The sequence below is a fragment of the Pelobates fuscus genome, chromosome 9 (genome assembly GCF_036172605.1).
Source record: "Pelobates fuscus isolate aPelFus1 chromosome 9, aPelFus1.pri, whole genome shotgun sequence".
In the NCBI taxonomy this organism is placed as follows: Eukaryota; Metazoa; Chordata; class Amphibia; order Anura; family Pelobatidae; genus Pelobates; species Pelobates fuscus.
The window spans coordinates 150162224-150189555 of record NC_086325.1 but is presented as its reverse complement, the minus strand read 5'-3'; the positions used below and the strand labels follow the sequence as shown (position 1 = coordinate 150189555).

At 39.2% G+C, this 27332-nt stretch overlaps 1 protein-coding gene across 4 annotated transcripts in view; it reads left to right on the top strand.

The window, feature by feature from the left end:
* The window catches only part of TAF1 (TATA-box binding protein associated factor 1), a 31252-nt gene extending 5720 nt beyond the window's left edge, over window positions 1-25532 (top strand). The window contains exons 4-40 of one of the 4 annotated variants that reach the window (XM_063432743.1): window positions 639-746; window positions 3419-3660; window positions 4041-4256; window positions 4408-4647; window positions 5674-5884; window positions 6012-6128; window positions 6620-6787; window positions 7643-7770; window positions 9093-9200; window positions 9936-10109; window positions 10247-10420; window positions 10543-10647; window positions 11069-11269; window positions 11400-11541; window positions 11660-11790; window positions 11872-11952; window positions 12040-12189; window positions 13223-13345; window positions 14520-14695; window positions 14787-15028; window positions 15226-15439; window positions 15561-15726; window positions 15816-16027; window positions 16665-16773; window positions 17224-17322; window positions 17720-17897; window positions 18011-18078; window positions 18295-18417; window positions 19486-19578; window positions 19742-19826; window positions 20377-20444; window positions 20540-20656; window positions 21329-21451; window positions 22115-22219; window positions 22342-22492; window positions 23046-23220; window positions 24617-25532. In XM_063432743.1, the coding sequence (XP_063288813.1) occupies window positions 639-746; window positions 3419-3660; window positions 4041-4256; window positions 4408-4647; window positions 5674-5884; window positions 6012-6128; window positions 6620-6787; window positions 7643-7770; window positions 9093-9200; window positions 9936-10109; window positions 10247-10420; window positions 10543-10647; window positions 11069-11269; window positions 11400-11541; window positions 11660-11790; window positions 11872-11952; window positions 12040-12189; window positions 13223-13345; window positions 14520-14695; window positions 14787-15028; window positions 15226-15439; window positions 15561-15726; window positions 15816-16027; window positions 16665-16773; window positions 17224-17322; window positions 17720-17897; window positions 18011-18078; window positions 18295-18417; window positions 19486-19578; window positions 19742-19826; window positions 20377-20444; window positions 20540-20656; window positions 21329-21451; window positions 22115-22219; window positions 22342-22492; window positions 23046-23220; window positions 24617-24836 (5543 nt within the window). In that variant the 3' untranslated portion in view covers window positions 24837-25532. Of the gene's footprint in view, window positions 1-638; window positions 762-3418; window positions 3661-4040; window positions 4257-4407; window positions 4648-5673; window positions 5885-6011; window positions 6129-6619; window positions 6788-7642; window positions 7771-9092; window positions 9201-9935; window positions 10110-10246; window positions 10421-10542; window positions 10648-11068; window positions 11270-11399; window positions 11542-11659; window positions 11791-11871; window positions 11953-12039; window positions 12190-13222; window positions 13346-14519; window positions 14696-14786; window positions 15029-15225; window positions 15440-15560; window positions 15727-15815; window positions 16028-16664; window positions 16774-17223; window positions 17323-17719; window positions 17898-18010; window positions 18079-18294; window positions 18418-19485; window positions 19579-19741; window positions 19827-20376; window positions 20445-20539; window positions 20657-21328; window positions 21452-22114; window positions 22220-22341; window positions 22493-23045; window positions 23221-24616 lie in introns of all 4 variants that reach the window. The other 3 variants (XM_063432745.1, XM_063432742.1, XM_063432741.1) reach the window with 3 other exon arrangements.
* The last annotated feature ends 1800 nt before the right edge of the window (window positions 25533-27332 follow it).

The following is a 27332-nucleotide window of genomic DNA, read 5'->3' as shown; positions in this document are numbered from 1 at the left end:
TCCCCTCCCCCGCCGATGTCAGCTCCCGAGTGGAGCGGAATGTGCATGCGCGGCAAGTGCAGTGCGCGCATTCAAAGAGTCCGTAGGAAAGCATTTCTCAATGCTCACTTATGGACGCTCTGAAACTGCTATGTTTACATCTGAAGGGTTAAAACCTGAGGGACCTGGCACCCAGACCACTTCATTGAGCTGAAGTGGTCTGGGTGGCTATAGTGTCCCTTTAAAGCAAGACTATTTGTATCAAACTTTACAGAGAAGATGACACTACCCAGCATTTTGTTATATTAAGTTTTCTTACGTTTGTATTTTTGTTTGTGTTTTTTAATGGAATTAACATGGTCTATTTGAAGTTTTAAACTGATTTGTAATTGGCTGATTGTGTTGGGATTTAAATCCTGGTCTGTGTCCAGATATTTTATTGCTGATATTAATCTAAAGGCAGCCCTCACCAGACTTCCTGAGACGATAAAACTAAAAATAGCCACATTCCTTGACTTACATTCCACTTCGTTATATTTTCCCTTTTTATGGAAGCTGGATTGGGTTTAAAACATGGAAGTGTTTTCACCAATTATGCTGGCAGTGAATAATACTTTTCTCGGTTCTTGTTGTTCACCATGCCTTTGTTTTTGGTGTAGATGATGATGACGACGATGATTATGACGCTGACTGTGAAGATATTGATTCCAAATTGATGCCACCGCCTCCACCTCCTCCAGTAACTGGGAAAAAGGACGAAGACAAAGGTGCAACATCTACCGGTAAAAAGGGGTTTAGCTCCGTTCGCATTCACAACAATTCGCAGAAGAAAGCTCTGTGTGATGGTGTGCATGAGAACACCACGGTTCACTGTTAACCATAAACTCAGTTTCCCAATACATGCTCATGATAAATAATGACTTTTTTTTCCCATTTTTGATAAAGACTATTTAGAAACCAAAAGTAATTTGAAATGTCACGGTTTTTAGTGAACATTTGCTGGTTTCTCCTCAACTGGTAAATCATCTTCTTTATATCAAATTGTATCCACTTCTGACCCCATTTTTTATTCTTTATGTATTACTGCACAATAAATCCCGTCATAGTCAATATAAAACTGACAGAGCAATATCATTTCTCAGTGAGCACAAAACAAGTGCTAATAGCCCGAACGAAATAGAAATACAAAGAAGCAACAAAATGAACTATTCTAGTGGTATGTTCTAGTACCGCAGTATATTCCACATTGGCCCCGTGTAAGAGCCTTAGCACCCACCCTACCTTGTTAAATCTTAAAGGACCACTATAGTGTCAGGAAAACAAACTCGTTTTCCTGACACTTTATAATCCTTAGGTCCCCCCCCCTCCCGCTGGGCTGCAGGGGTTTTAACCACTGACCTTTATCCAGCACCGGTGACCTCTCCTCCCTCTCCGACGTCAGCTCCCGAGTGGAGCCGAATGCACATGCGCGTCCAGAGCCGCACGCGCATTAAAAATGCCCATGGGAAAGCATTACTTAATGCTTTCCTATGGACGTTCTGCATGCTCAATGCGATTTTTCGCATTGAGCGTCGGGGAAGCGGCTCTCAGGAAGACAGCCACTAGAGGCTGGATTAACCCTGCTATGTAAACATAGCAGTTTCTCTGAAACTGCTATGTTTACAGCTGCAGGGTTAAAACCTGGGGGACCTGGCACCCAGACCATTTCATTGGTCTGGGTGCCTATAGTGGTGCTTTAATATTTAGCGCTTCTGTTATATTTGTGCTTTAATATGAATCCGGGCGATGGTGCAGAGAAACATGCTGCTGTCTACTACTTTAAGGACCATTTTAAATGGGAGCTCCTATCACAATGAATTATTTTACGTTCTGGGTCTCTGAGAATAGAAATGGAATTGGTCCATGGGACTCTTACTCAGGTCTAAATATACATTCAGTAGTGGATGAGTGGAAATCTTAAGCCCTGGTCAGTTAACCCACTGCACATTTTTTGTGAAAATCTGAGTGAGATCTTAATCACAGCTTGTTTTGGGGTTTTTGAACCCCACATTTTTAATGAATCGTTTAATTTATCTGAAATTGAAGTCTTTCTTTATTCTCATTACGAGACTGCCAGGACTTATCGTCTCTTTATCATTATTGTAGACCAAATTTCAAGTTAATCTAAAAAAAAAAAAAAAAATTCACGTAAACAAGGTGAACGTAACAGTACATGCTCTTTTTAAAAACTGATAAGGTGTACGTTTGCTCCATACCTCTAAAAATTCCCATACCTCCACTTATGATTCAACGGTTTAATGATTAGCTCTGTAACCTCAAATGGTATCCTATTACTTTTATAACATCTTAATTGCTTATAATTTATCAGCACTGACTTTACAAGTATCTTAGCAACAATTTTATATAGATAGTTATGTTTCTCTATTTATATTTTTGTCTTTCAAATATTTGATTTGATATAAATAAATATATACAGTGTATAAAAACTTAATAATCCATAATAATTAAGGCAGAGTAAATAAAGTTAAATGTATGTTCTTGCAATACAAGTAACAAAATGAATACCCTCCTGATCGTTGCAAGTTAATCTCTCATTATTGTGTTAATGCAGCTGCAAAAACATGCTCTCCCATTTTTGTGTTCAACAAACTAATAATTGGTGTTTTATATAGATTTTTAGATAGCAATACTAAAAATAACACAATACATTAAAACAGGTAACTGCAATTTACTTAGGGGTAAACCACGGTCAATCAACACACAAATTAATTAACCTTAAGTCTTGATTTCTTGGCACAAAGACAAGGTCATGACAAGGAACTTGACCTGGCGTAGCAAAACAAAATGGTGTCTATAGTCTAAACATTTTACTTACAAAGCTGGGCGTCAAGCCAGTTTGATAACAAACAGAACACAGTTGAAGCTATAAAATTTTCCATTGAAAGTAACGGGGGGGGGGGGGGGGGGGAACCTGTCAGTTTTGCAAGTGGCCATAACAGTTCTTCTGTATTGTGTGGCAATCCATGACTCCAGATTACTGCAGAGGCACTTCCCATTTTTGAATCCTGGGACTCGTAAGTAAAATGTTCTAGTCCGGTGATTCCCATCCCTTTTAAAATCTGCTCGAGGGCTTGGTCTATAGATAACCGTGGCTGCCTTTTAAGAATGCTCCATTGGTGACTCTGTTCGTTATAATCCGATCCAGCTCACATTTGGTTTTATTGGATGCAGTCACGTTCAAGTCACACTTCTTACAAAATGTATTTCTATAATAGAATATTGAAAAGCTGTTTATGTTGTTCCAATCCCAGAGGAGGAAAATAGACAAAGATTTTGTGGATGGGAAATAAATAGTTGAATTTCTGTGATTCGCATACTAATCATCTTTTCTGAAACAATAATGAAACTTTCTTTGTTTTTGTTTTTTTTCTTCTTCCAGCTCCAGAGGAAGGAGATGGGATTATTCTCCCTTCCATTATTGCACCATCATCTGCTGCTATGGATAAGGTAGATTTCAGCAGTTCCTCAGATTCTGAATCTGAAATAGGTCCACAAGATAGAGGACAAGATGAGGGAAAGGAGAGAAAGTTGACATTGCCCCTTGCTGGCATTATGCAGAGGGACGCCACCAAAGAACTGCCCAGCGTTACACAGCTTTTCCCAGAGTTCAGGCCTGGCAAGGTATTCAACTGTTTGATGTCTACTGCAGCTTTGTCTTCACCACTTTTCACTTGTATGGGGAGGAAGGAACTAGACCTCAGTTGGTAATTTGTCCCTTTTGCTGTATGTGAGGATTTCTGATCACTTCTTTTGAGGATGCTCACAACTCCTTTGTGTCTACGTCATGCATTATGTCCTTAACACCCCGTTGCCTTATATTGTATGGTAGACAACAGTCTGAGGATTATAATAAACTGGAAGGTTGATCATCAATCTAGGCATTGCCAGTGCCTGTATAGAAATAAAAAGTTTAGAGAGAGCGGTTCTAGGTTCCCCTTTTCTGTTCATAGATTAGCGCCTTCGTTTTCAGATGACCAGTCAGGTTATTTTTGCTTCCACAGGTCTTGCGATTCCTTCGGCTTTTTGGACCTGGAAAGAATGTCCTGTCCGTGTGGCGCAGTGCTCGGAGGAAACGGAGGAAAAAACATAGAGAAATGACGCAGGACATACAAGCTAAAGAGGGTGAAGAGCCAGAAGCTGTGCCGGAAAAAAAAACTTGTTGGGAAAGTGAATACGCTCCTCCACCTCCCCCAGAGCAGTGCCTGTCTGATGATGAGGTTTGAATTCACAATATTCTTAAACTTATTTTGTTCTTACTGAGAAATCAAAGCATTCAGTGTGGATCCAGTTCCTTTGCTCAGGGACACATTCCATGTCACATGTCTTCTGCAATCTCCAATGTTTTTTTTTTGTGTGTGTGTTTAACAGATTACCATGATGGCTCCAGTAGAGTCCAAATTCTCGCAGTCCACTGGTGACACCGATAAAGTGGCGGACACCAAACCCAAAGTTGCGGAGTGGCGGTATGGGCCAGCGCAGTTGTGGTATGATATGCTTGGAGTCCCAGAAGATGGAAGTGGATTTGACTATGGATTTAAGTTAAAGGAGACGGGTGATGATGGTGATGATGATGATGAAATGAAGGTTGAGGAGGAGATTGAGGAAAAAGTAAGTTGGCATTTAGTCTTGTGTATAAAGTTCTCTCTTTTGAGGTTTTATAACTTGCAACAGGTCTGTCTTAATCAAGGAGACCCATTAGACGGATGTAACGCTAGCTACCTTTGTATCTACTATAGATCACATGCAGGGTTGGTGTGGCTAGGACTGCATAAACAAAGTAAGCCAACTTCTAAATGGCAGATATTTGAGCAGTTGGACTGCAGGGGCATGACCTATACACCAAAGCCACTCCATTCACCTAGATTTGTTGTGGTAATATTTTACTATCACATTGTACCACAGTGTGTCACCAAATGTAAGGTTTAAAGCAGGTATGGACCCCTAAAGCACATTAGCTTGCTGAGGTTCTAGATGTGTGAAGAGTGTGTCTTTTTTTTTTTTTTTTTTTCATTTTACAAAGCGTCAAATGAAGCACACAATAGGTTGTTACTTCCTGATTGTTTAGCTGATTGGATCTAAACTCAAGGGGCAGCAATTGCCCAGAGCACCTGCCTTGCTAAGACTACTCATTCAGCTACATTGCCAAGCCTGTGATTGGACAGCCACAGAAAGTATAGGCTGGGTTAGAAGGATAAGCCTTGTAAAGGCTGCACACAAGAAATCTGCAGCTTTTCCAAGCTTTTTTAGATCTACCTCAATGATAAATTGTATAATTAAATTAATGCATGTTTTCATTTGGGATATGTCTACTAAACAGATTTTTTTTTTTTATTCTGACAGTGAAGCATCTGTCCCTTTCAGGTTTTTAAAGGTTTACTTAAAAAAAAAAAAAGTTACCATTTTAGATTACTAGATCTCCCCTCCGCCCCCCCCCAAATAAATCACTTTAACCCCTTAAGGACACATGACATGTGTGACATGTCATTATTCCCTTTTATTCCAGAAGTTTGGTCCTTAAGGGGTTAAAAATACTTTGAAAGTTACGTGCAATCCAATGCCAGATTGACAGACTCCTCACTCCTGGTGTTCCTGATGTGATTATTCATTAATATTACTTTCAATCTTTTCCCACAGAAGACAGAAACAGCAGAAGACACCCCAGCAGTAGACAACCAGTTTCAGGATGAACACTTCCTCATGGTGACACAGCTGCAATGGGAAGATGACGTCATCTGGAATGGGGAAGATGTGAAGCACAAAGTGACTAAAACGCAGAGGGCCAGCTTAGCTGGATGGCTTCCTTCCAGCATGACCAGAAATGCCACCGCTTACAATGCACAGCAAGGCAAGCCACCAATAATACATTTTTTTTTTTTTTAAATATTGATTGGTGAAGTATCTCTTTCTTTTATCAAAAGTTCTATCTTTTATCAATGCTCGCGTGTTACTTTATTTTATTTTTTTCTTGCCAGGGCTGAATCGAAGTGGATCTTTGTTAAACCTGCAGACACCTCTCGTGCAAAAACCAAATCTGCCGGGTGTACTGATCCCCCCTAAAGGGAAAGAAAAACACCCTCCAGAGCAGCAGGGTAGGCTTAAACCGGAAGTCAAGCACTTATTTTTAAAACATTATATTTAAATCCACTTTTCGCCCTCTCCATTGTTTAGCTTATTTCTTCTTGGCTTAGAGGTAGAGTAGTTACCTCTGTGTCAACTTGACATTCTATCTGCAAGTTTCACAGGTGTACTGGAGGCAGTGAGCAGAGGCCAGGGACGCCATTGATCGACATAAAAGGAGATTGTGCTTTTATCTCGTAGCATTTTTTTCTTAAACTGTATGTGTTCTACATATCATCATCTCCTTTTAATCTACTGCGAAAGTCCTTTCAGATTTATCAAGAAGTCCAAGCCAAGATTCATTGGCCGGCGAATCATCATGAATTGTGGGTCTGTTCATTTAGTAGCTGCTCTAACACAGCACCTGTTTAAACGTGTAGATTGTATCTTCAGTTCCTTGCCATATCGACTCAGTTTTTTTTCTTTACATTTAACACCTGTGGTATGTTCTGTTCTGTTGCAGCATCTGTAGAAGACGGCCGGCCGTGGTTTTCCATTTTCCCCATTGATAATGAAGAATTGGTCTATGGGCGATGGGAAGATTATATCATCTGGGACGACCAAGCAATGGACATGATCCTGGAACCTCCTGTGTTAACTCTAGACCCCAATGATGAAAACATTATTTTGGGTTTGTGTATTTTTTTTTTTTACACTTCCTCTTCTACAACTTCTCTTCATTCTGACTCTCCAGTAATGCGACTTCTTTGTAATGCTTCATGGCAATGTTGCATAGAAAATACATGTACTTCTACCAGCTTTGCTTGTCAAAGGGTCACTCTAAGCAAATGTGACAGTCCGTTCTCCACTCTGAGAGCGGCTTAAAATTGCAGCATCTGTAACCCAGCCCACCTGAGTTGTCAATCAGGCAGCCAGAACACACTTGTCAATTTTGTCCAAGTTATGTATGTGGCTTTAGCTAAACTCTCTCTCCTCTCCAGAGAGAGAGCAGAGCTGTGAACCGTGACTGATAATCACAGCACACAGCTGTGATGCACAAAACTGTGAACTGTGCTGTTTGTAAATCTATAGCAGTCCCGGTACTATGAGTTTCCTGGCCAGTTCCTCTCATCCTGTGTGATAAGGGAAACTGCTCCTGGCTGTGGTGTTTACTACTTATCCCATAAATGTCTGCTGGTCTTGTTTCATGGACCATAGACCGAAGTGAGACAGCCCTAATCGGTTTGGGATGGTCTTGTAGCTGTCAGAGGTGGATAATCTAGGTAACTGTACGTAATATTTATGAAATGGAACCTCCTGCCTCTTTAAATCTCTTGGCCGAAATTTTTTTTTTTGGTATGGACAGATGAAATGATGAGCTAAATTCTCCCTGAATTTAGCAAATGGTGTAGTGTTTGGAAGATATTGACAGATAGTATTCATGAGCAACAGTTTTAGAGGTGACCAACCATAAAGATCTGCTGCACCGAAGTTGTGATGTAGTTTATCATAAATGAATCAAAATTTAATGTACTATTATTAACAGAAATCCCGGATGAAAAAGAAGAAACAACATCAAATTCTCCATCTAAGGAAAGCAAGAAAGAATCCTCATTAAAGAAAAGTCGTATATTGTTAGGAAAAACTGGCGTTATAAAGGAAGAACCACAGCAGGTGAGATACGTGGCTTCTATGCCTTCAAATAAATCCTAGGCCCTTAGAATGACTGTTAAGCGGACACTTCAGGCTAAATTCCACCCGTTCTTTTTTTAATGCATTATATACACTGAACAAAATTATAAACACTTTAGTTTTGCCCCCATTTTTTATGAGCTAAACTCAAAGATCTAAGACTTTTTCTATGTACACAAAAGGCCGATTTCTCTCAAATATTGTTCACAAATCTGTCTCAATCTGTGTTAGTGAGCACTTCTCCTTTGCCGAGATAATCCATCCACCTCACAGATTAGACAGCATGATTATTGCACAGGTGTGCCTTATGCTGGCCACAATAAAACGCCACTCTCTTGCTCTTTGATTTTGACAATTCCATTTGCATTTATATAAACTGTACAGTTGTGTTTGTATGTATGTGTGTGTGTGTGTGTGTGTATATATATATATATATATATATATATATATATATATAAAATATGTATATGTTAAATATTAAATAAAAATTGAAATCACGAAAAAAAATGTCTGAACACTGTTTACAAATAATAATGAAAAAAAAAATGATAATTCCAAAGTTTTGGGATTTTTGGCAAAGCTCTACTTGCAAATGAATTGCAGTGAGCTTTCATCAAGCCAGGAAATGATTGTGCTATCTACGCTTTCATAGTGTTGCTGACATTTTTCGTCTAAGCATTGCTTTAATCAAAAAAGAAAAACTTACAAATAAACTGATTGTAGCCTAACCTATACCGCACTCTTCCATTTAAGTGCTTCACGACTTTGACATCCTCATGCAATGTGTGAGGATGTAGAACATCACAGAACAGCGTCTGACTCCTGTTGTAGGAGCAGATGCACCTTTTAGTGGCTGTCAGGAAGACAACCGCCAAAGGTGTACTTAGTCCTGCAATGTTAAACATTGCCGTATCCCCAAAACAAAAATGCTTTTGCAGGATCTAAACGACTGATTTTATTTACTCTGCACTTGTGTGACAGCCACAAGAGGCGTTTTAACCCTGCATTGTAAACTGCAACGCTTTCAGCTGCGGGTGTAAAATGGCAGGGGCATGGCACCCAAACCACTTCACTGAGGTCCTTTAAGCTAGGTGGTAATCTGATTGTTGTGCTATTGATGTATAAGTTAATTACATAATGCGTGTCATTTGAAATAATGTTTTGCGTTAAACCAGGCATAACATCATCTCTACAAATGAGTCTAAACAGCTTTGTTTTTAGCCATTTACAATATATTTTTTTTTATATCTAGTTCTGCTCCTTAATGGTTGTTTATTATTAATTGTGTTTTTCTTTTTTTTTAGAATATGTCACAGCCAGAAGTTAAGGACCCCTGGAATTTATCCAACGATGAGTTTTATTATCCCAAACAGCAAGGATTGAGAGGAACGTTTGGAGGAAATATCATCCAGGTAACCAGCCCTAAAATTGGTGCATCCTGTAATTGCCATATGAAATGTACTAAATATAACCATTTGAGGATAATTTCCTCATAAAAACCACGTGGTGTTGTGTGGATGGAATCTGGCATTTTAGTTCTGGAATGTATTTTATATCTTTTAGAAGTGGGATGAGTCTGATATACTAATCATCAACTTCAATGCGTAAAGTATGCTAAAATTCCAGCTTGCACTAGCCATTGGGAATTCCAGGGTCTCTTTCTCTTACTGTGTATGTTTTTTTGTCTTTGTTTTTGGTGTTGTGTGTTGTTTCTGTTTCATTTGGATTCAGGAATACACTGTTCAGATTAACCGAATTGTAAAGCTTAAACTCAAACATCCTTCCTTATAACAAGTAATCTTATTAAAGGTAAACTCCACTTATTGTATTATTGTGCTAACTATGATACTAATTAACATACATTTATTTTCTTCTTATCCTCCACCCAGCCCCCCTTCCTTTACATGCAATGCCTATTCATGGCATTCATGTCAGCCTCCTTCATTTGCAGAAGCCAAGCTGTCTATGCGCCTGCACCAGGCACAGAGCTCTGAGCAACTTCCACTTCTATTTTCGTGTGTGTGTGGATTGTACTGTATAGGCTGCTTGATGATGATAGTTGTTTTTTGACCTTATTACTATTGTGTGTATAAATGTCTGATGTGATAGTTTGAATTGTGACCAGTTTCTATCCTTGCATTTGACAGCACTCTATTCCAGCTGTGGAGCTCAGACAGCCTTTCTTCCAAACTCACATGGGGCCAATGAAGCTAAGACAATTCCATCGGCCTCCTTTAAAAAAGTATTCGTTTGGAGCTCTGTCGCAGCCAGGATCTCACTCTGTTCAGCCTCTCTTAAAACATATAAAAAAGAAGGCGAAGGTGAGTTTTACTTTTCTATTACTATCCCAAAGTGTTGCAATACAGAAGGGATTTGGTCATTCTGGTACAGTTTCTTATATGTTCAGCAAGAACTAAGTTTTTACTTTCTCAGCATTTTGTTTTGTGTTTTTAACTAGATGAGAGAGCAGGAACGTCAGGCCTCTGGTGGAGGCGAGATGTTTTTTATGCGCACTTCACAAGATCTTACAGGCAAAGACGGTGATCTTATACTAGCAGAATACAGTGAAGAGAATCCCCCCTTAATGATGCAAGTTGGCATGGCAACCAAGATAAAGAATTATTACAAAAGGGTGAGCAATTCTATTTCCTCGTCCTATGAATTCCAGGAATTTAACAGAGCTGCTGCAGGGGGAAAAAAAAGAACAAATGCACTTTCCCATATTGGTTTAACAAATCATTGCTTTGTTTTTAGAAACCGGGGAAAGATCCTGGAGCACCAGACTGCAAGTATGGCGAGACTGTTTACTGTCACACCTCTCCCTTCTTGGGATCCCTACATCCAGGACAGTTACTGCAGGTGAGCAGATAATTAGTAGCATTTTATATTATTTTTTCCCCAGTAGATATTTCTATTGAAGTATTGTGTTTTTATACCCCACCTACTCTAGACTGTAAGCTCATTTGAGCAGTGTCCTCGTCAACCTATTGTTCCTGTAACATTTATTGTTTCATTTTCCCCTTTTACAAATATTGTAAAACGCTGCAGAGTAGGTTGGCACTATATAAATGCCAAAAAATAAATTTAAAAAAGCAACACCGCTTTCAGCAGAATAATTTAGCATTAAAATGACTGGGAACGACCTATGTATAATCAGAAATGGATCGGAATGAGCCTGTAAAGTTACTGGCACCATATTTTGGTCATTCAATTTCAGGAAGTTATTTAAGTGGACATGTTTCCAGGTTTTGTTTAACACACGTGCCTTTTATCTCCACAGGCCTTTGAAAACAATCTCTTCAGGTCTCCAATCTACTTGCACAAGGTGCCCGATACGGACTTCCTGATTATCCGTACTCGACAGGGCTATTATATTCGGGACCTGGTAGACATTTTTGTGGTCGGGCAGCAGTGTCCTCTGTTTGAAGTACCGGGTCCTAACTCAAAACGTGCAAATACCCACATACGGGACTTCCTGCAGGTAAATCACAGAGCTTCCTAGTCAACATATGGAATGCTGAGTAATTTTGGCAAAAATTACTGCATCATTGGGGAGTTTTAGGCACATTAGATCTGGCCTTTATTAATCTCTGAAATTAAACCTATTTTAGGTGTTTATTTACCGCCTGTTTTGGAAAAGTAAAGACCGTCCTCGTAGGATACGTATGGAAGACATCAAGAAGGCCTTCCCATCCCATTCTGAGAGTAGCATCAGAAAAAGACTTAAGCTTTGTGCTGATTTCAAAAGAACAGGTAAGAGAACTCAAGGATCACAAGTCTGTTTTAGGTGGACTTTTGGTATCAACCATTGAACAACATGGTTCCATCACCTGATAGTTTCTGACATTTCTCTCGGTTCCGTGCCACCTAGGAATGGACTCTAATTGGTGGGTGTTGAAGCCAGATTTCCGATTGCCAACTGAAGAGGAGATTCGTGCGATGGTATCTCCAGAGCAGTGCTGCGCATATTACAGCATGATTGCAGCAGAACAGAGACTCAAGGCAAGTGTCCTTCGAACTAAGCATGTCTTTTCACTGTCTGCTTTTGCTTTGGGAGCACGCCATAATTTGTTTCTATTCTAGGATGCCGGCTACGGGGAGAAATCTTTTTTTGCTCCTGATGAAGAAAATGAGGAAGACTTCCAGATGAAGATTGATGATGAGGTAAGGAGTGGAAAGTAAGAACTCTCCTCTCCCCCCCACATTAGCTTTCATTTTGCAAATATTTTTCAACGTTGCTTTCTCTCCTAGGTGCGTACAGCTCCATGGAACACTACTCGAGCCTTTATCGCTGCTATGAAAGGGAAGTGTCTACTTGAAGTAACAGGAGTGGCAGATCCAACCGGATGTGGAGAGGGCTTTTCCTACGTCAAGATTCCTAACAAACCAACGCAACAAAAGGTCCGATTTTTATTTATTTAGCTTTTTATTCTTTATTATCAAAAACCAGGCGCAGAGGAAAACTGAGGTGGCATAAACTAGGAATAGAAATCCGAAGGGAAGTGCTTGGACTCAACTCAAGAAGAGATGAATATAAACATAACAATAAAATCTGTCTTTGATTATAATCTCTGAAACAACAGTAGATTTGATATTACATTCTTTATGTAAGATTTACAAAACATAACAGATCCAACAATTAAAAAGATGAAGAAAATTTCCAATTTAAATAAAAAAAAAGGCTTCAGGGTATACCAGGTCCAAAAAATAAAGACATAATGCACCTTTTAAGGTTATCTACATATCGCCAACTCCATCATCTTACTAGAACAAGTTGCAGGAATTTTTTTTTTATACTCGAGTTAGAATTCTAAGTGAATTTAAAGTAAATTCAAATTGAACGTTAAAATAGTTGTACTGGAAAAATCCTCAAACTCAACTATGCAAACATTTCGGCTACTCTGGCCTTAAATTTTACAAGAAAGAAAAGGAAGGAGGTTCTGGGAGTGGAGAGCCTCTCTGCAGCCTCCCTGATAAATGGGGAGTATCCCCTGTTTGTAGAATGTGCCTATATGTAGGGGCTTTTGTGCTGGAGGAGGGAGGGACGTAGGTTTGGAAGGTGGTATAGCAGACATGGATCATGGCAAAGAGGGTAAGTATTTACTTAACATCTACTTAAGCAACAAAAAGAAAAAATACCATGTTAAATTATATATCTGTCGCATAACAAAATATTTAACCGGGTAACATTCTTTTTTTTTTTTTTTAATTTGTCAATATTTAATTCAGTGTGTAACACTGTCATAATTGTGTGTCTCTCTAAAGCCGAGAAGAATCCAATTAAAACCTAATTATGAAAGGCAACTGAAATGTGTATTCAGTAAAGCTCCGGAGGAGGAAACCGCTCGACTGTTTGTCTGTTTAACTAGTGTATAATCAAGGCAAGTCTTATGGTCTTTTTTTTTTTTACTCAAAAATACCTTTTTCAATACAGCAAGATGACAAAGAGCCTCAACCCGTGAAGAAAACTGTGACCGGAACCGATGCAGATCTTCGTAGACTTTCATTGAAGAATGCCAAACAACTTCTACGCAAATTCGGTGTACCAGAGGAAGAGGTAAGAGTCACCACTTAATTATATTATGAAACCCATAATATGAACTTATGATAGGTTGATAAAAAGATTAATATTTTAGATTAAAGTTTATACGCAAAAAAGTTCCCACTTAGACCTTCATTGACATTCATAGCTGTGTATAGTTTTTGACCTGCCCTGATTAAATCCCCTGACTACAAAGCCTTCAAAAATGCAAGGGTCACCTCCCCCCCTCCTATACTCAACTTCTAGCCTCCCCTCTTACCCCTCACAAACTCAACAAAAATATACGTAATTATTACCCACAAGGCCATATCATCAATGAAACTTCCTTCCTTCCTTACTTAGCGCAGAATTCTACTATTGTATAGATCAGGGGTCCTCAAACTCCAGCCCCCCAGATGTTGCTGAACTACAACTCCCATGATTCTTTGAATTACATAGATAGCCAGAGAATCATGGGAGTTGTAGTTCAGCAACATCTGGGGGGGCGGAGTTTGAGGACCCCTGGTATAGATAAACAAAAGCAACGGTAGCTCTAGCATGGCTTAACCAAGTAAACACTAATTATACAATAACTCGTAGATAATAACCGAGGCAACAACGATAGACTATCTGACTACCGGTACCAGTTGATTGTTTCCTTTTATACCTAAATTAACTTTCTGTATTATACAAAAGAAATGTAACAATCCGAAACTCTTTTCAATACAAAACTGGGTGCTTTCAAAGAACGTAACACTGAATACACTTCACGTCTTCTCATTTCACCAAACGTACGATCAAAATGTATACTTCAACTGTTTATATTACCGTATCACTACCTGCACTGTATTGAATGGATTGTTACCCCAAAATAAAGAATAAAAAAAAAAAATAGGTCACAGGTTCAAATCCCGGCAGAGTCAACTCAGCCCTTCATCCTTCTGAGGTCTATAAAATGAGTGTCATCAATTAGGTAATAATAACATCGAATATTATTCAGCTGCCGATTTGGTTAATTCCGAGAGCGTGCGCTGAAAAGCGCTTTACGTCCCCCTGGGAGAAAGGCGATTATATAAATACTAGTTATTATATATATATTATTATTGTTGTTTTAACCAAGCAGTGGTCCATCTTTTAATGTGTTTGGCTTTGTGCTTTATATTTTCATGTTTACCTCCTGTGACAAAGGGTTACTCTATTCTTCTTCTAGATTAAGAAGTTGTCCAGATGGGAAGTGATTGATGTTGTGCGAACAATGTCCACAGAGCAGGCACGGTCCGGTGAGGGTCCAATGAGTAAATTTGCCAGAGGCTCTCGCTTTTCTGTGGCAGAACACCAGGAGAGATATAAAGAGGAATGCCAGAGGATCTTTGATCTTCAGAATAAGTATGTTCGATACTGTGGGAACATTTGCTGTATTGTAAGGTTTTTAGTCTTTGAAAGCAACAGTTCTAATCTGCATGTTTTCATTTTTCAGAGTTCTAGAATCTGCTGAAGTGTTGTCTACAGACACAGACAGTAGCTCTGCAGAAGACAGTGACTTTGAGGAGATGGGAAAGAACATCGAGAATATGCTACAGAACAAGAAAACCAGTTCTCAACTGTCCAGAGAGCGAGAAGAGCAGGAGAGAAAAGAGTTACAAAGAATGCTAATGGGAGAAGACAGTGGAAATGATAAAGACAGAAACAGAAAAGACAAAAAAGATAGAAAGGGATTTTGTGAGTTGTATGGCTTATTCTTGGTATTCAATGTCTTGCATATTATTTTTTTGTTCTGATGTAATAGAATTTGTAATGGGATAGCCTAGTTGTTTCACAGTACCTTGGTCTAAACATTTCCTTCTAGATACAACCCCGTTTTGCTGTTATTATGGTGTAGGTTGATTTGTGCAGTAATCACAAATTGTTTTTGATAGCTACAGGGTCCGCAGCTTCAGGTGGGTCTCACAAGGACGATGACACTGCTTCAGTGACTAGTCTAAATTCTGCTGCAAGTGGCCGCAGGCTGAAAATCTACCGCACATTTAGAGATGAAGATGGGAAGGAATATGTACGATGCGAGACTGTGCGCAAGCCTTCTGTTATTGATGCTTATAGTCGAATTCGCAGCACCAAAGATGACGAGTTTATGTAAGTCTGTATTCATTCTTCAGATTTGTTGAAGCGGGAGGTTGGAAGTCGAGCTTGGGAAGAGTATTAATGGGGATATTGCAGCACATGTAACTTAACCTGGATCTGTTTTACTTTGAAGCCGAAAATTTGCACTCTTTGATGAACAACATCGCGAGGAAATGAGAAAAGAGAGGAGAAGGATCCAGGAACAGCTCCGTAGACTAAAGAGAAACCAAGAAAAGGAGAAACTTAGGGGTCCTCCGGAGAAGAAACCCAAGAAAGTTAGGGAACGCCCAGATCTGAAGGTAAATTACATTGACTGGTCTTCATTCACCAAGTCCACAAGGCATTTAGTGGCCTAATTTGATATTTATTTATTTTTCCCCATTTACAGTTAAAATGTGGAGCCTGTGGTGCTATTGGACACATGAGAACAAACAAGTTCTGCCCACTTTATTATCAAACCAATGCTCCACCATCCAACCCGGTGGCCATGACCGAAGAGCAAGAAGAAGAGCTTGAGAAGACTGTTATTCACAATGACAATGAGGAGTTGATTAAAGTGGAGGGAACAAAGATCGTGTTAGGCAAACAGTTGATTGAAAGGTAAGCATTGCAACTAACCTGGTAAAACACAAAACTTTGATTAATCTAGGGTTGTATATTAAGTTTATCCCTGCCTCACCTCAGTATATCGGTAAGTACATGATGAGTTTCTTACTCTTTGTGTTAATAGTTTAGTTGAATCTATTTCCCAGTGAATCCGATTTTGTTATTTCTCATATTCTAGTAGTGCGAGTTGGAGTTGGATAAAAGAGGCAGAAGTGACTGAAACTTTAGTATGTAATTAAGAGTTGGGGGGGTTGTAATGGAGCTGAAGTGGGTGATAAAGGTGACTTTTCTAATAAAGGGTGGGCTCAAATGAAAATGGGGCTTTGATAAGGAGCGGGTGAAAGTGCCTGGATTCTCTTAACTGCACTGAGAATACATTGGTGCTCTCACTGTTCTTTTTGTGTATCTGGGTATATATTCATTCACACAATTATGATGAACTTTAGTTTTTTAATATTTTAGTGTAAAATGGAAGCATTGATGGGTACTGGCTCCCCCCCCCGTTCCCATGTGTGTGCAGTAGCTAGGGAATCGTTTGTGGCAGTGTTTAATGATTGACAGAGTTTTGGATTTGACTGTTAATGAGCCAATGTGTACATCTGTGTGTAATCTATTCTGTATCTGTCTGCAGCGCCGATGAAGTCCGAAGGAAATCTTTGGTGCTGAAATTCCCCAAACAGCAGCTACCTCAGAAGAAGAAACGTAGAGTTGGAAGCACAGTGCATTGCGATTATCTAAATGTAATATTTTTTCATTTTGATTTATTCATGAATAAAACTACTACTGGGGAAAAAAACTTAATTTGTTTTGGAATCCCAAACATTTGCAGTTAATTGTGGGAGAGTGACTCTAATCCTTCCATTATTTATTAGAGTTTAAAGGGTTACTTCAAGCCTTTTTGGTGATTACTTTCTTTTAATCTAGAATTTCTTATTGGGCATTGCTCATTAGCACCCCACTCCCAGCTGAATGCTGCACATTCACATTCCTACCTGGTTGGAGTAACCCTTTAAACTAGTTCAACAGTACTTTTTTTTGGCGGGGGGGATGGGGGGTTGGGGGGTTTAGTCAATAGTTCCTCAAGATGGTTCCACGGGTGTGAAGTTGATTATATGAACGCTATCAGTGTGTAACGGTTTGTAAGATGTGCTTGCTAACACACTGTGTTTTCCATTTTGTTACCCCCCCAGCGTCCCCACAAGTCAATTCATCGCAGAAGGACAGATCCCATGGTCACTCTGTCTTCCGTTCTTGAGTCAATAATAAATGACATGAGAGATATGTCCAATGTAAGACTTCCCTTTCTTTATTTTTTTGTGACTATAGTTTTTATTTATGCCAATAAAACTAATTTATGGGCACTACAAGTAACAGGTCCTAAGACACTGCTAAGTGAAACCTAAAAAGATAATTATCTGTTTATATTAACAAATCTGTATTTAGAGGGAATTTCTTTTTAAAAAAATGTGCATGATCACATGGTTTTTATCACATACCTGTAACTCTTTTGGGGCTATTCAGTAAAGGTAGTCTAAATTCATAAGATTTAAAAGAAATGACATGCAACGCCCTCCTATTGCCTTTGGCCTTATTTGTTAGTTTGTTAAATCTGTTCCAAAATGGAGAGAGGTTGAGAAAAACCATTTATACTTGTTGTTTTTTTTTTTTTCTGTTCATTTATCTTAGAGCTACCCGTTTCATAGTCCTGTGAATGCAAAGGTTGTAAAAGATTATTACAAAATCGTAACAAATCCCATGGATCTTCAGACTTTACGGGAGAATGTGCGAAAAAGAATGTACCCATCCCGGGAGGAGTTCCGTGAGCAGGTGGAGCTCATTGTGAAGAACAGTATTCTTTACAACGGTACGGACAAGGTTTCTCGAGCTACTGCCATGTGCAGGTGGATAGATTCCGTTTGGAATTTAAGTGAGTAATATGCTTGGTTGTAATTTGTGTTGTTTTTTGCTACCTTTTAGGACCAAAGCATTCTCTGACCCAGATATCTCAAGTCATGTTGGACTTGTGCGATGAAAAGCTGAAAGAGGTGAGTGCCGGATAATATGATTGCAAACCTAACTCTTTCCAAGAGACGGATACAAACATTCACCAGCTTAGTAGGGGTGAACCATGACTGGAGGGTGTAGTGCTGGTATATAAAATTCAATATGATGTGATGTGAATACAATATGGAGGAAATATTAAAAGGGCATCTGCATGGTGTCTTCAGTGAGCTTCATTTTAACCGTTCTTCTGTTTTCAGAAAGAGGATAAGCTGGCAAGACTTGAGAAAGCCATTAACCCTCTGCTGGATGACGACGATCAAGTTGCCTTCTCCTTCATCTTGGACAACATCGTTACTCAGAAGATGATGGCAGTGCCAGATGTGAGTTCAATATTCTATACCAGAGAGACTGCAGTTTCTTAATGTTGCTTGATTCCCCCTTCGGTCCCACGCTAAGCACAGCCAGAGTAAACTGAGCCCCACTGTCTCCAGGCTCTTTAATCTTTGGTGTATCATATAACATTATACAGGCTACATACAAGCTTGTAAGCTAACATAGAATCGCTTTCCTATTTGGCTCTCTACGTACGTGAAATCCCTGATGACCCATAATGTAGGACATTTCATTATCTGAATTGTCAATTGCTGCAAAAGATGTTAAAGGCACCTGTCATCCACCAAACAACTTCTGCTCATTAGATTGAGTATAAGAATTTCAGTTTTGCTAGCAAATGTATAGATTAGGAGAAAAACCTATTTAAAAATGGGACCGAGGCATTGACTGACAAGGAAGAGCAGGAAACACCTCCCACAGGAGATCCCTTTGCTCTCCTTCCTCAGCAACCACAACTCATGCCCTGATGTTGCTATGGAAACTCCCTAGGGACAGCTAGGGAGTAAAGGAACAGAGTGACATGACGTCACTGACGGAATTTGCCCTGCTTGGGGGAGCGCAGCAGGAGTGAAGGACGACTAAGAGGTGGGTGTTACACAAAGAGTAACACCCATTAAGTAGCGCTGGAACGGAGGAAAAATTTGTAAATCTTTAGATTTTTACATTGAATACATCATGTATCTTTATGATATATATGGTGTATTCAATGTATATGGGAGCGATTGCAGGTAAGATCTTGAAGGGCCAATTAAAGTGAACCTATAATGGAAAAAACCCATTACAGGTTCACTTTAATTGGCCCTTAAAGATTGCATTTTTACAGATCATTATATGCTGTTGTGCTAGCATTGCTAAGAAACAAAAGCATAAATGTATGCTTTTTTAAAGATTATGAATGAACTCCCATATTTCTGAGGTTTTATCTTTTCTTTCATTTGTGAGAAATAAACTAAATCTTTGATACTATCAGCTTGGAATATGTGGATTTTATTCATTGTAATTTGGTAGACCGAGATATCTCAGATTCACAGTTCCATTTGTTGTCTCTCTTACAGTCATGGCCGTTTCATCACCCTGTCAACAAGAAGTTTGTCCCAGATTATTATAAAGTTATTATCAATCCAATGGATCTGGAGACAATACGGCAGGTAAATTACAAATCAATGTTTTTAACCCATTGGTTTCCTTTGAAATATTTTTATTTATTTTTTGTCTTGGATTTTATAACAATAAAGGCAATAATGTATTAGACACTATTTCTTTTTTTGTTATAATGCAAATTGTGACGGATGTTTTTTTAACTATTTACAGAATATTTCTAAACACAAATACCAAAATCGTGAACACTTCCTTTCTGATGTGAACCTTATTTGTATGAACAGTGTGCGATACAATGGTAAGGAAGAAAAAAAAAACATTATACCTTTTTCCAGTTACTAGAATGTAGTTTGTGTGTTTTTTGTTTTGCTTTTTTGCTCATTTTCTTCCCATTTCCAATGACTTGTAAACTGACGTCAATGAACCATGTTCATTATATTCTAGATTGTATTTTTTTTTGTTTTTTTAATTTTTTTTGTATTACCTTGTCCTCTGCTAGTTCTTGCCTTAAACTCTTAATGAGCTTAAAAAAAAGCAACTTCTAAAATCTATTTTTTATTTAGCAAGAAGAAATCATTTGTAGATTTTACAGAACATTCAAATCCAATTTGTGATTTATCAGTGAATTGTTTTACAGTTTAACTTTGACAAAGTTCTATACTTTATAGTATTCCTTTTGCAAAGCTATACACTATCATCAGTATGACATACTAATCAGAGTATATCAGAAAAAAAACTTCTGCTTCAGATATGGCAGTTAATGCTTTTCACTTGGGATATTTATTAAATTCTAAATATGTGTTTTTACTGACAAATTTCTATACCGATTTATGATTTTTTGCAACCAGGCCAAGACAGTCAGTACAGTAAAACGGCCCAGGATATTGTCAACATTTGTGTACAGACTTTAGCTGAGGTGAGCACAAATTCCTTGTCTTGCTTTGAATTCTTTTTACAAAAACCCTTGAAGGAAACGGCCAAATCAACTCTTGACTTCTTTTGCTTTAACAGTATGACGAGCACCTGACACAGCTAGAAAAAGACATCTCAACAGCGAAGGAGGCCGCCTTGGAGGAGGCAGATCTGGAGAGCTTAGATCCAATGACTCCTGGGCCCTACACACCTCAGGTTTGTGTGTTCGTAGCACTGCTCACCTCACACTATGATTGTGCATGTAAATGCATTTCCATATTGACCTTATCGTGCTTCCTGTAGATTAAAGGGACACTCCAGTGCCAGGAAAACAAATCGTCCCCTCTCCCTCCCACCCCCCATCCCATGTTGCTGAAGGGGTTAGAACCCTTTCAGTGACTTACCAGAGACGAGTGCCGATGTCCCTTCGTGTGCTGGTTTAGGGTCCGCCCACGCTCCTCCCCTGCCGACGTCATCCGGCGGGGGAGACAGATTGCGCGGCCGCCGGCGGGGAGACCTAATGTGCATGCGCGGCAATGCCGCACACGCGCATTAGACCTCTCCATAGGAATGCATTGAAAATGCTTTCAATGCTTTCCTATGGGGATTTTAGCGACGCTTGCGGTCCTCACATAGTGTGAGGACGTCCAGCGACGCTATAGCACAGAAAACCTGTGCTATAAACCAGGAAGTGCCCTCTAGTAGACAGCCACTAGAGGAGGAGTTAACCCTGCAATGTAAATATTGCAGTTTATGAAAACTGCAATGTTTACAGTTGCAGGGTTAAGGGTTATATGTATATAGAAATATGTACATTTTATAGGTGAGCATAATTGTAACACATTTAATTAATGATTGTTGTACAATTTTCAATTGTTTCCTTTTCAGCCTCCTGACTACTATGATACAAACACCTCACTTAGCATGTCTCGTGATGCCTCTATGTATCAGGATGAGAGCAACTTATCAGCAACAGAAACTGCAACAGCCTCGCTGGGGAAAAGGAGCCTGGTAAAAATCACAATGTTATCTTTAATTAGAATATCCATGCGTAGTCTGCACATCATTTGTTTTGAAAGTATTAAACCTTTACAGACAATTCAGCAATACCTCGACCTTTTGTATGGGACATCTCCCTCCCCAATCCTCACAGAACCCAACACACAGATGTAGTTTCACACGTACAGTTATAACACTTATTATTATTATTATTATTATTATTTTATTATCTATATAGCGCCATCAGCGCTGTACATACCAAGGCACTCAGATTTTGAAAACCAAATGTTCCCTCAGTTTCTATGACCTTTTTTTCAGCAAGAGATGCTTTGTAATGTCCTTGGTGTTTCTTGTGATGGGGGAGTTGTGTTCCATGTAGCATATCCGTCCCTCCTGCTCTCCCTTGTGACTACATATTCAACATGCACTGGGTGCCAGAATATGACTTCACTTCCTGATACGTGCTGCCTGTCTCAATGGTTCTGTGCAGCGGATAGAGTAACTCACAGTAACACTGCTCCCTAATTGCAATTTCTGTTGGTGCCAGACAGCCCGCGGGACATACCAAAGCATGGATCCTGAGAAAGATGCAGCGCTCTTCCTAAGTAAAGCATAGGATTGCTATGTGCAAGAGACTAGTTCCTGACATGACCTTGAGTTGTTGTCTGTCTACAGATGCGGTTAGGAAGGGTCCGCTTCGGAGATGACGACTCCGATGTTGACATAGAAGGATTTGAAGAAGAAGAAGACGATGATGGAAAACCTAAAACACCAGCACCTGTAATCATACTTATAATTGTTTCTTTGTAGGGTGATGTTGCTTCTACGCTGCTTTATTAGGGGGTTATAGCTTCCACATTTAATTATTGAGATTTTTTAAATGTTCTTCGTTTTTAAATCAGGAGGTTGAAGATGCTGATGGTGAGCTTGCTGAAGAAGATGAGAATTCCGTGCAGCAGCCTCAGGCGAGTGTCCTCTATGAGGATTTGTTAATGTCTGATGGAGAAGATGATGATGACGGCAGTGACGAAGAGGGAGATAATCCATTTTCCTGTAAGTTATTTTTGATTTCAAGTAATGACTGAATGTCATGGGCTTTTCTGAATACAGGGAAATTCTCGTTCTATTTTTGTGATCTCGGTATGTCAGAACTGTGTTTTTAAGATTCGATAAAACCATAAATTCTTTAGAATGTTTTAGTTGTATTAAAAATTTCTGTGTTAATATGCACCTTTTCAATATATAGCTAAGCCTTTGCGTCTTGTCCCTGTACATAATTGAACATGAATTTATAATGTTATTGAGCAACAAAGTCCAACTCCCACAAGAGTGGTTATTATTCTTGTGTGGTGCTTAATGTCCTGCTCTTTTCGGATTGTTTTACCAATTTTAATTACCGATAGTTTGCGGCCATGTTCCTCTCTTTAACCTCTTACTCATTCTTACCAAACTTTTAATCCTAGTGCTTTTATACAGTGATTTGTTCTGTTTTTCTAAAATCAATATCACTTGTTTAGTTCTAGCCTGTTCATCCTATGTGACTCTTATCTGCATACTTTTTGAGCCACAGTTCCTATATTTATAATGGGTTTCTTTTAATATGCAGCGATCCAGCTCAGTGAGAGTGGCAGCGACTCAGACATTGAGTCTGGTGGGATCAGGCCTAAGCAGCCTCACATGATGCAGGAGAATACCAGGATGGGAATGGAAAATGAAGAAAGTATGATGTCCTACGGGGAAGGAGTGGATACATCCCACGTTATGGAGGACAGTAACATTAGGTACAGAAAAGCCCACCTCTCTCTTTTTGTGTTTTTTTTCCCCTTTGTAATTACTTTTGCTGTTTTTTGGATGCATAGTCACCTACCTCAATCTTTGTGTGATTTTATTCTACCCTACCTTGGGACGGAGGGGGGAGCAGTTTAATTATGCTTCTATTATTGTTTTGATTTATTTAATTTTTTTTAATACTGCCCTATTAATCACCAACTGAGTACTAATCATAAAAAAATAAGATAACTTCACATGAAATGAGTAGCCCTTGATAAATAGCAAATCATGCAGAGGAAATAAACCTTTTTGAAGACCTCCCGTCATTTTGGACTGAGCCATTAAGTTCTCAATTTTGGCAGCACGAGGCTAGCTGCGGCAAGACCGGCATGGCATGGGGGGGGGAAATGGTGAGTAAAAACACCATTCCCATGTAATCGGAGGGTGCTGGTCACCTAAATATACACTGACACATACATTGACTGACAGACACACATACATGGACGGATACAAACAACACACAGTTTCTCATACGCTCACAAATGATTTGTTTTCATTCAATTTAAGTCCACCCAGCCTCCTTACCTTTGGAAGAGCTTAAATGGATCCTGTTCCTGGAGCCAGTGGGGCTGCTGTCATCTTCAAGCTCTTCTTGCTCGGCTTTCTCGTGTGCTGTTTCATGATGCTGGAGTGACAGCATATTCCGATTCCCAGCATCACTGCAGGGCACGCGAGGAAATAGAGCAATAAGATTACTGCTCTCTCACCGCTGCCCGCCTCTGCTCTCCCTCAGCCGGCCGCCCATTTCAGAAAGAACGGGCTGACAAATACCCAGGGACCAGGACAAAATTTCTAGTCACCAAAGGTGACCTGGTGCCTGGGATTTGTTGAGCCCTGTTTTATAGTGCAAAATAAATTTGGATAAAGTCCCACTTATCTTCTCGCTGGTGCTTCTCGCTAGGTGCTTTTTAAGTTGACTCAACCTGCGTTGCTATACAACAGTGATTCCCAACCGAGTGCTCAAGTACCCCCTTAACAGTCCAGGATTTAGGGATTGTATCTAAAAAAAAACACTTTAGACACAACAGGATAATCTCTTAATCCTGGACTGTTAGGGGGTACTTGAGGACTGGGTTGGGAACCCCTGCTATACAACACAAATCAGGTTTATACTAAATGTGAGCCAGGAATGAAGGGTTAGAAGTGTCACACACATCTGAGTGTGTTTTGCAGGCGATCACCGCAACTGTAATGTCTTTTGAAAATTCAATGCCTGGTTTTATACATCTAACTGTAGTTACTGTATGTAGAGGTTGTGCACATATACAGTCAGAATGTCTATATTCTATTGGCAGCTGAAAAATACTATGTGTTCTGTTAACTCATTCATCTTTATGTATTTTATAGTTATGAAAGTTATGAGGAACCAGACCCCAAATCCAATACTAGAGACACAAGCTTTAGCAGTATTGGAGGATTTGAGCTGTCAGAAGAAGAGGAGGATGAGGAAGAAGCCCGTCATGGACCCAGTGTTCTTAGCCAGGTGCAGTTATCTGAAGATGAAGACGACAGTGAGGAATTCCGTTCAATCGGAGGGGACAGTGACCTTGACTCTGATAATGAGTAACATCAAGAATAATCAGTACCACATTAAATATACTCTTCTTATAAAAGAGCAAATAGATGTTGCTGGGCATATGTGATTGGTGTGGTACAAGTGTGTCCAGCTTCAAAACAAAAATCAATTCTGTTATTTAATTGGAATTCAAAGCTGTACCCGAGATGATCTAGCAGATCTGAGCCAAGAATGTGTTTCTTTCTTGAGATCTTATAAGGAACATATGTGTCTGCATCTCATTTCTAAATTATTAGCAAATACTTTTTGTTCATGAATTAACCCCCCTTTATTACTCGGACATATTTTCATTAATTGTGATCAGTATTTAAATTGCACCTTAAAGAATGTGCAGAAGTATAATGTACATACAGTATGAGCTGCCTATGTCATGATCTTACCTGTGAGATTTTAAAGCTTTCCTTTGGCACATCTTGTTTTGCATTTTGCTCTCAGTGTGAGAGTCAATCCATTAAGTATACGTTTCAAATTTGTCTCCCGGAGACAAAAGCTCATATACTTTATTTAAAAGTTTCTGTATCAGAACTTTGGTCCTCACAAGGTATCATCACTTCAATGTACACTTGTAAAGATATTTAGCTGTATATATGTGCTTAATTTTGCTGGAGAGTATCGAGCGAGAGAAACATTATTCCTGTATGGTGCCTGTTTATTATAAAAATAAATGTTAAAAACTTTTATGATGCAGTTTGCTTTGCTGTGTAGATTTCTTCAGTTATACAATTCTGAGTTCTGTTTGAGGCGAATAAAACGTACTTTTTTAAATTATTATTTTTTTTATATATAACTGATTCTAAAATGATCGTACAGAAATTCACACCGAACTAAGAATGACTTTCAGACTGGTTGAATTACAGAAGCAAAGTCCCAGAGAATCTGTTATTTCTGCGTCTTCTTCCGAAGCGGAATCAGCGTTAATGTTTTATTATTTAACTGAGCTTTTGTTGAGACCTAATGGAAGATGACGTTGAATTTTAATTGGCATTTCGACGTGATCGGAAGCAATAGCTGATATGTGCAGATGAGAAACTTTGGTAATTTAGAAAGATGTATGGTAGAAATGAGGGAATAAAGAAAAACGTGTCTGAATATGTAAATTTGTACAGTGAGGGGGGAGAGTCTAACAAGGTGTGATAAGGAACCACAGGGGATAGGTGCAGCATTGAAGAGTCCTGGTAATGCGTGGGAAGAGGTTTTGGAAAGGAACATACATGTCCTGGGCAGAACGGAGAGGACAGGTGTAGACTATATGGAGAGAAGAGCAGAGATATTGAAAGGTCGGGAGTAGAACAAGGAAGTAGAGGACTAAAAACAAGTGAGGTTAAAAAAAAAAAGTATAGTGAACATGTTCATGATTGATTGATTGGAGAGGGACACAGGGATACTGAGTTGCAGCAATGCAGACTAGATATTACAAAGAGTGGATTAGAATTTCGGTTGTTACTGGTTTTAAGAATAGACTGATTCTGGAGATATCCAAGTAAAACTACCGGTAGTATTTAATCAGTGTTTGAATGTAGAAGAAGAAAATTGTGGAATTAAATGCAATATGAGGTAGCAGGCTTGGGTTGTTGTCAAATATGTACAGATTTAACATTAGCCAACCCATAACTTTCATTCCAGGTTGGCTAATGACACTGCCGCAGGAGCATCATAAGCAAGCCTGGAATGGAAGTTCTGGGCTGGTAAATGTTAAATATGTGCTTATTTGGCAGTTTTATGGCAACAAACTAGCAATAAGGTCCCTGTTTTTGGTTGAGATAAGTGGACGCTTTTTTTTTTAAAATGGGAAGAAATTTTAAAGGGATTCTCTAGTGTTCTCCTGGAACTATAGGCTCCTGCAGTGCCCCACTCCCTCACGCCCCCCTTCCAGTGGTGCTGAAGGTGTTTGGCGCTGGGTCAGGCTCCGTCCACGCTACGCATGCGCATTAGGATTTCCCCATAGGAAATTATTTAATGCTTTCCTATTGGGAAAAATCTGACACTGGAGGTCCTCATGCAGAGTGTGCAGACGTCCAGTGTCAGATAACGGACCAAAGGTCCGTTTCGATTTCTGAAGTCCCTCGAGTGGCTGTCTGGTAGATAGCCATTAGAGGAGGATTTAACCCTCGGGGGTAATTCTTGCAGTTTCTCAGAAACTGCAATAATTACCACTGTAGGGTTAAGGGACATGGGACAGTGCACCCAGACCACTTCAATGAGCTGAAGTAGTCTGGGTGCCTACAGACCTGTCCCTTTAACAAATTGTTCATTTCAATTAATGGAATTAATTACACAGTACTCAAATAAAGTTAAAAGTAAGGTAGACAATGAAATAAGAGAATTAGAAGAAAATCATTAATTTAATTTAATAAGGAGAATGAAGAATTCAAAGAAAAAGAGGAAGAGATGGTTAAAAGATTAAACAATCTGGGAAAAAATAGCAACAACTAAAAGCAAGAAATATAGGAGAGATAAGGAGGATAAAACCTAACATTTCTTTTCACA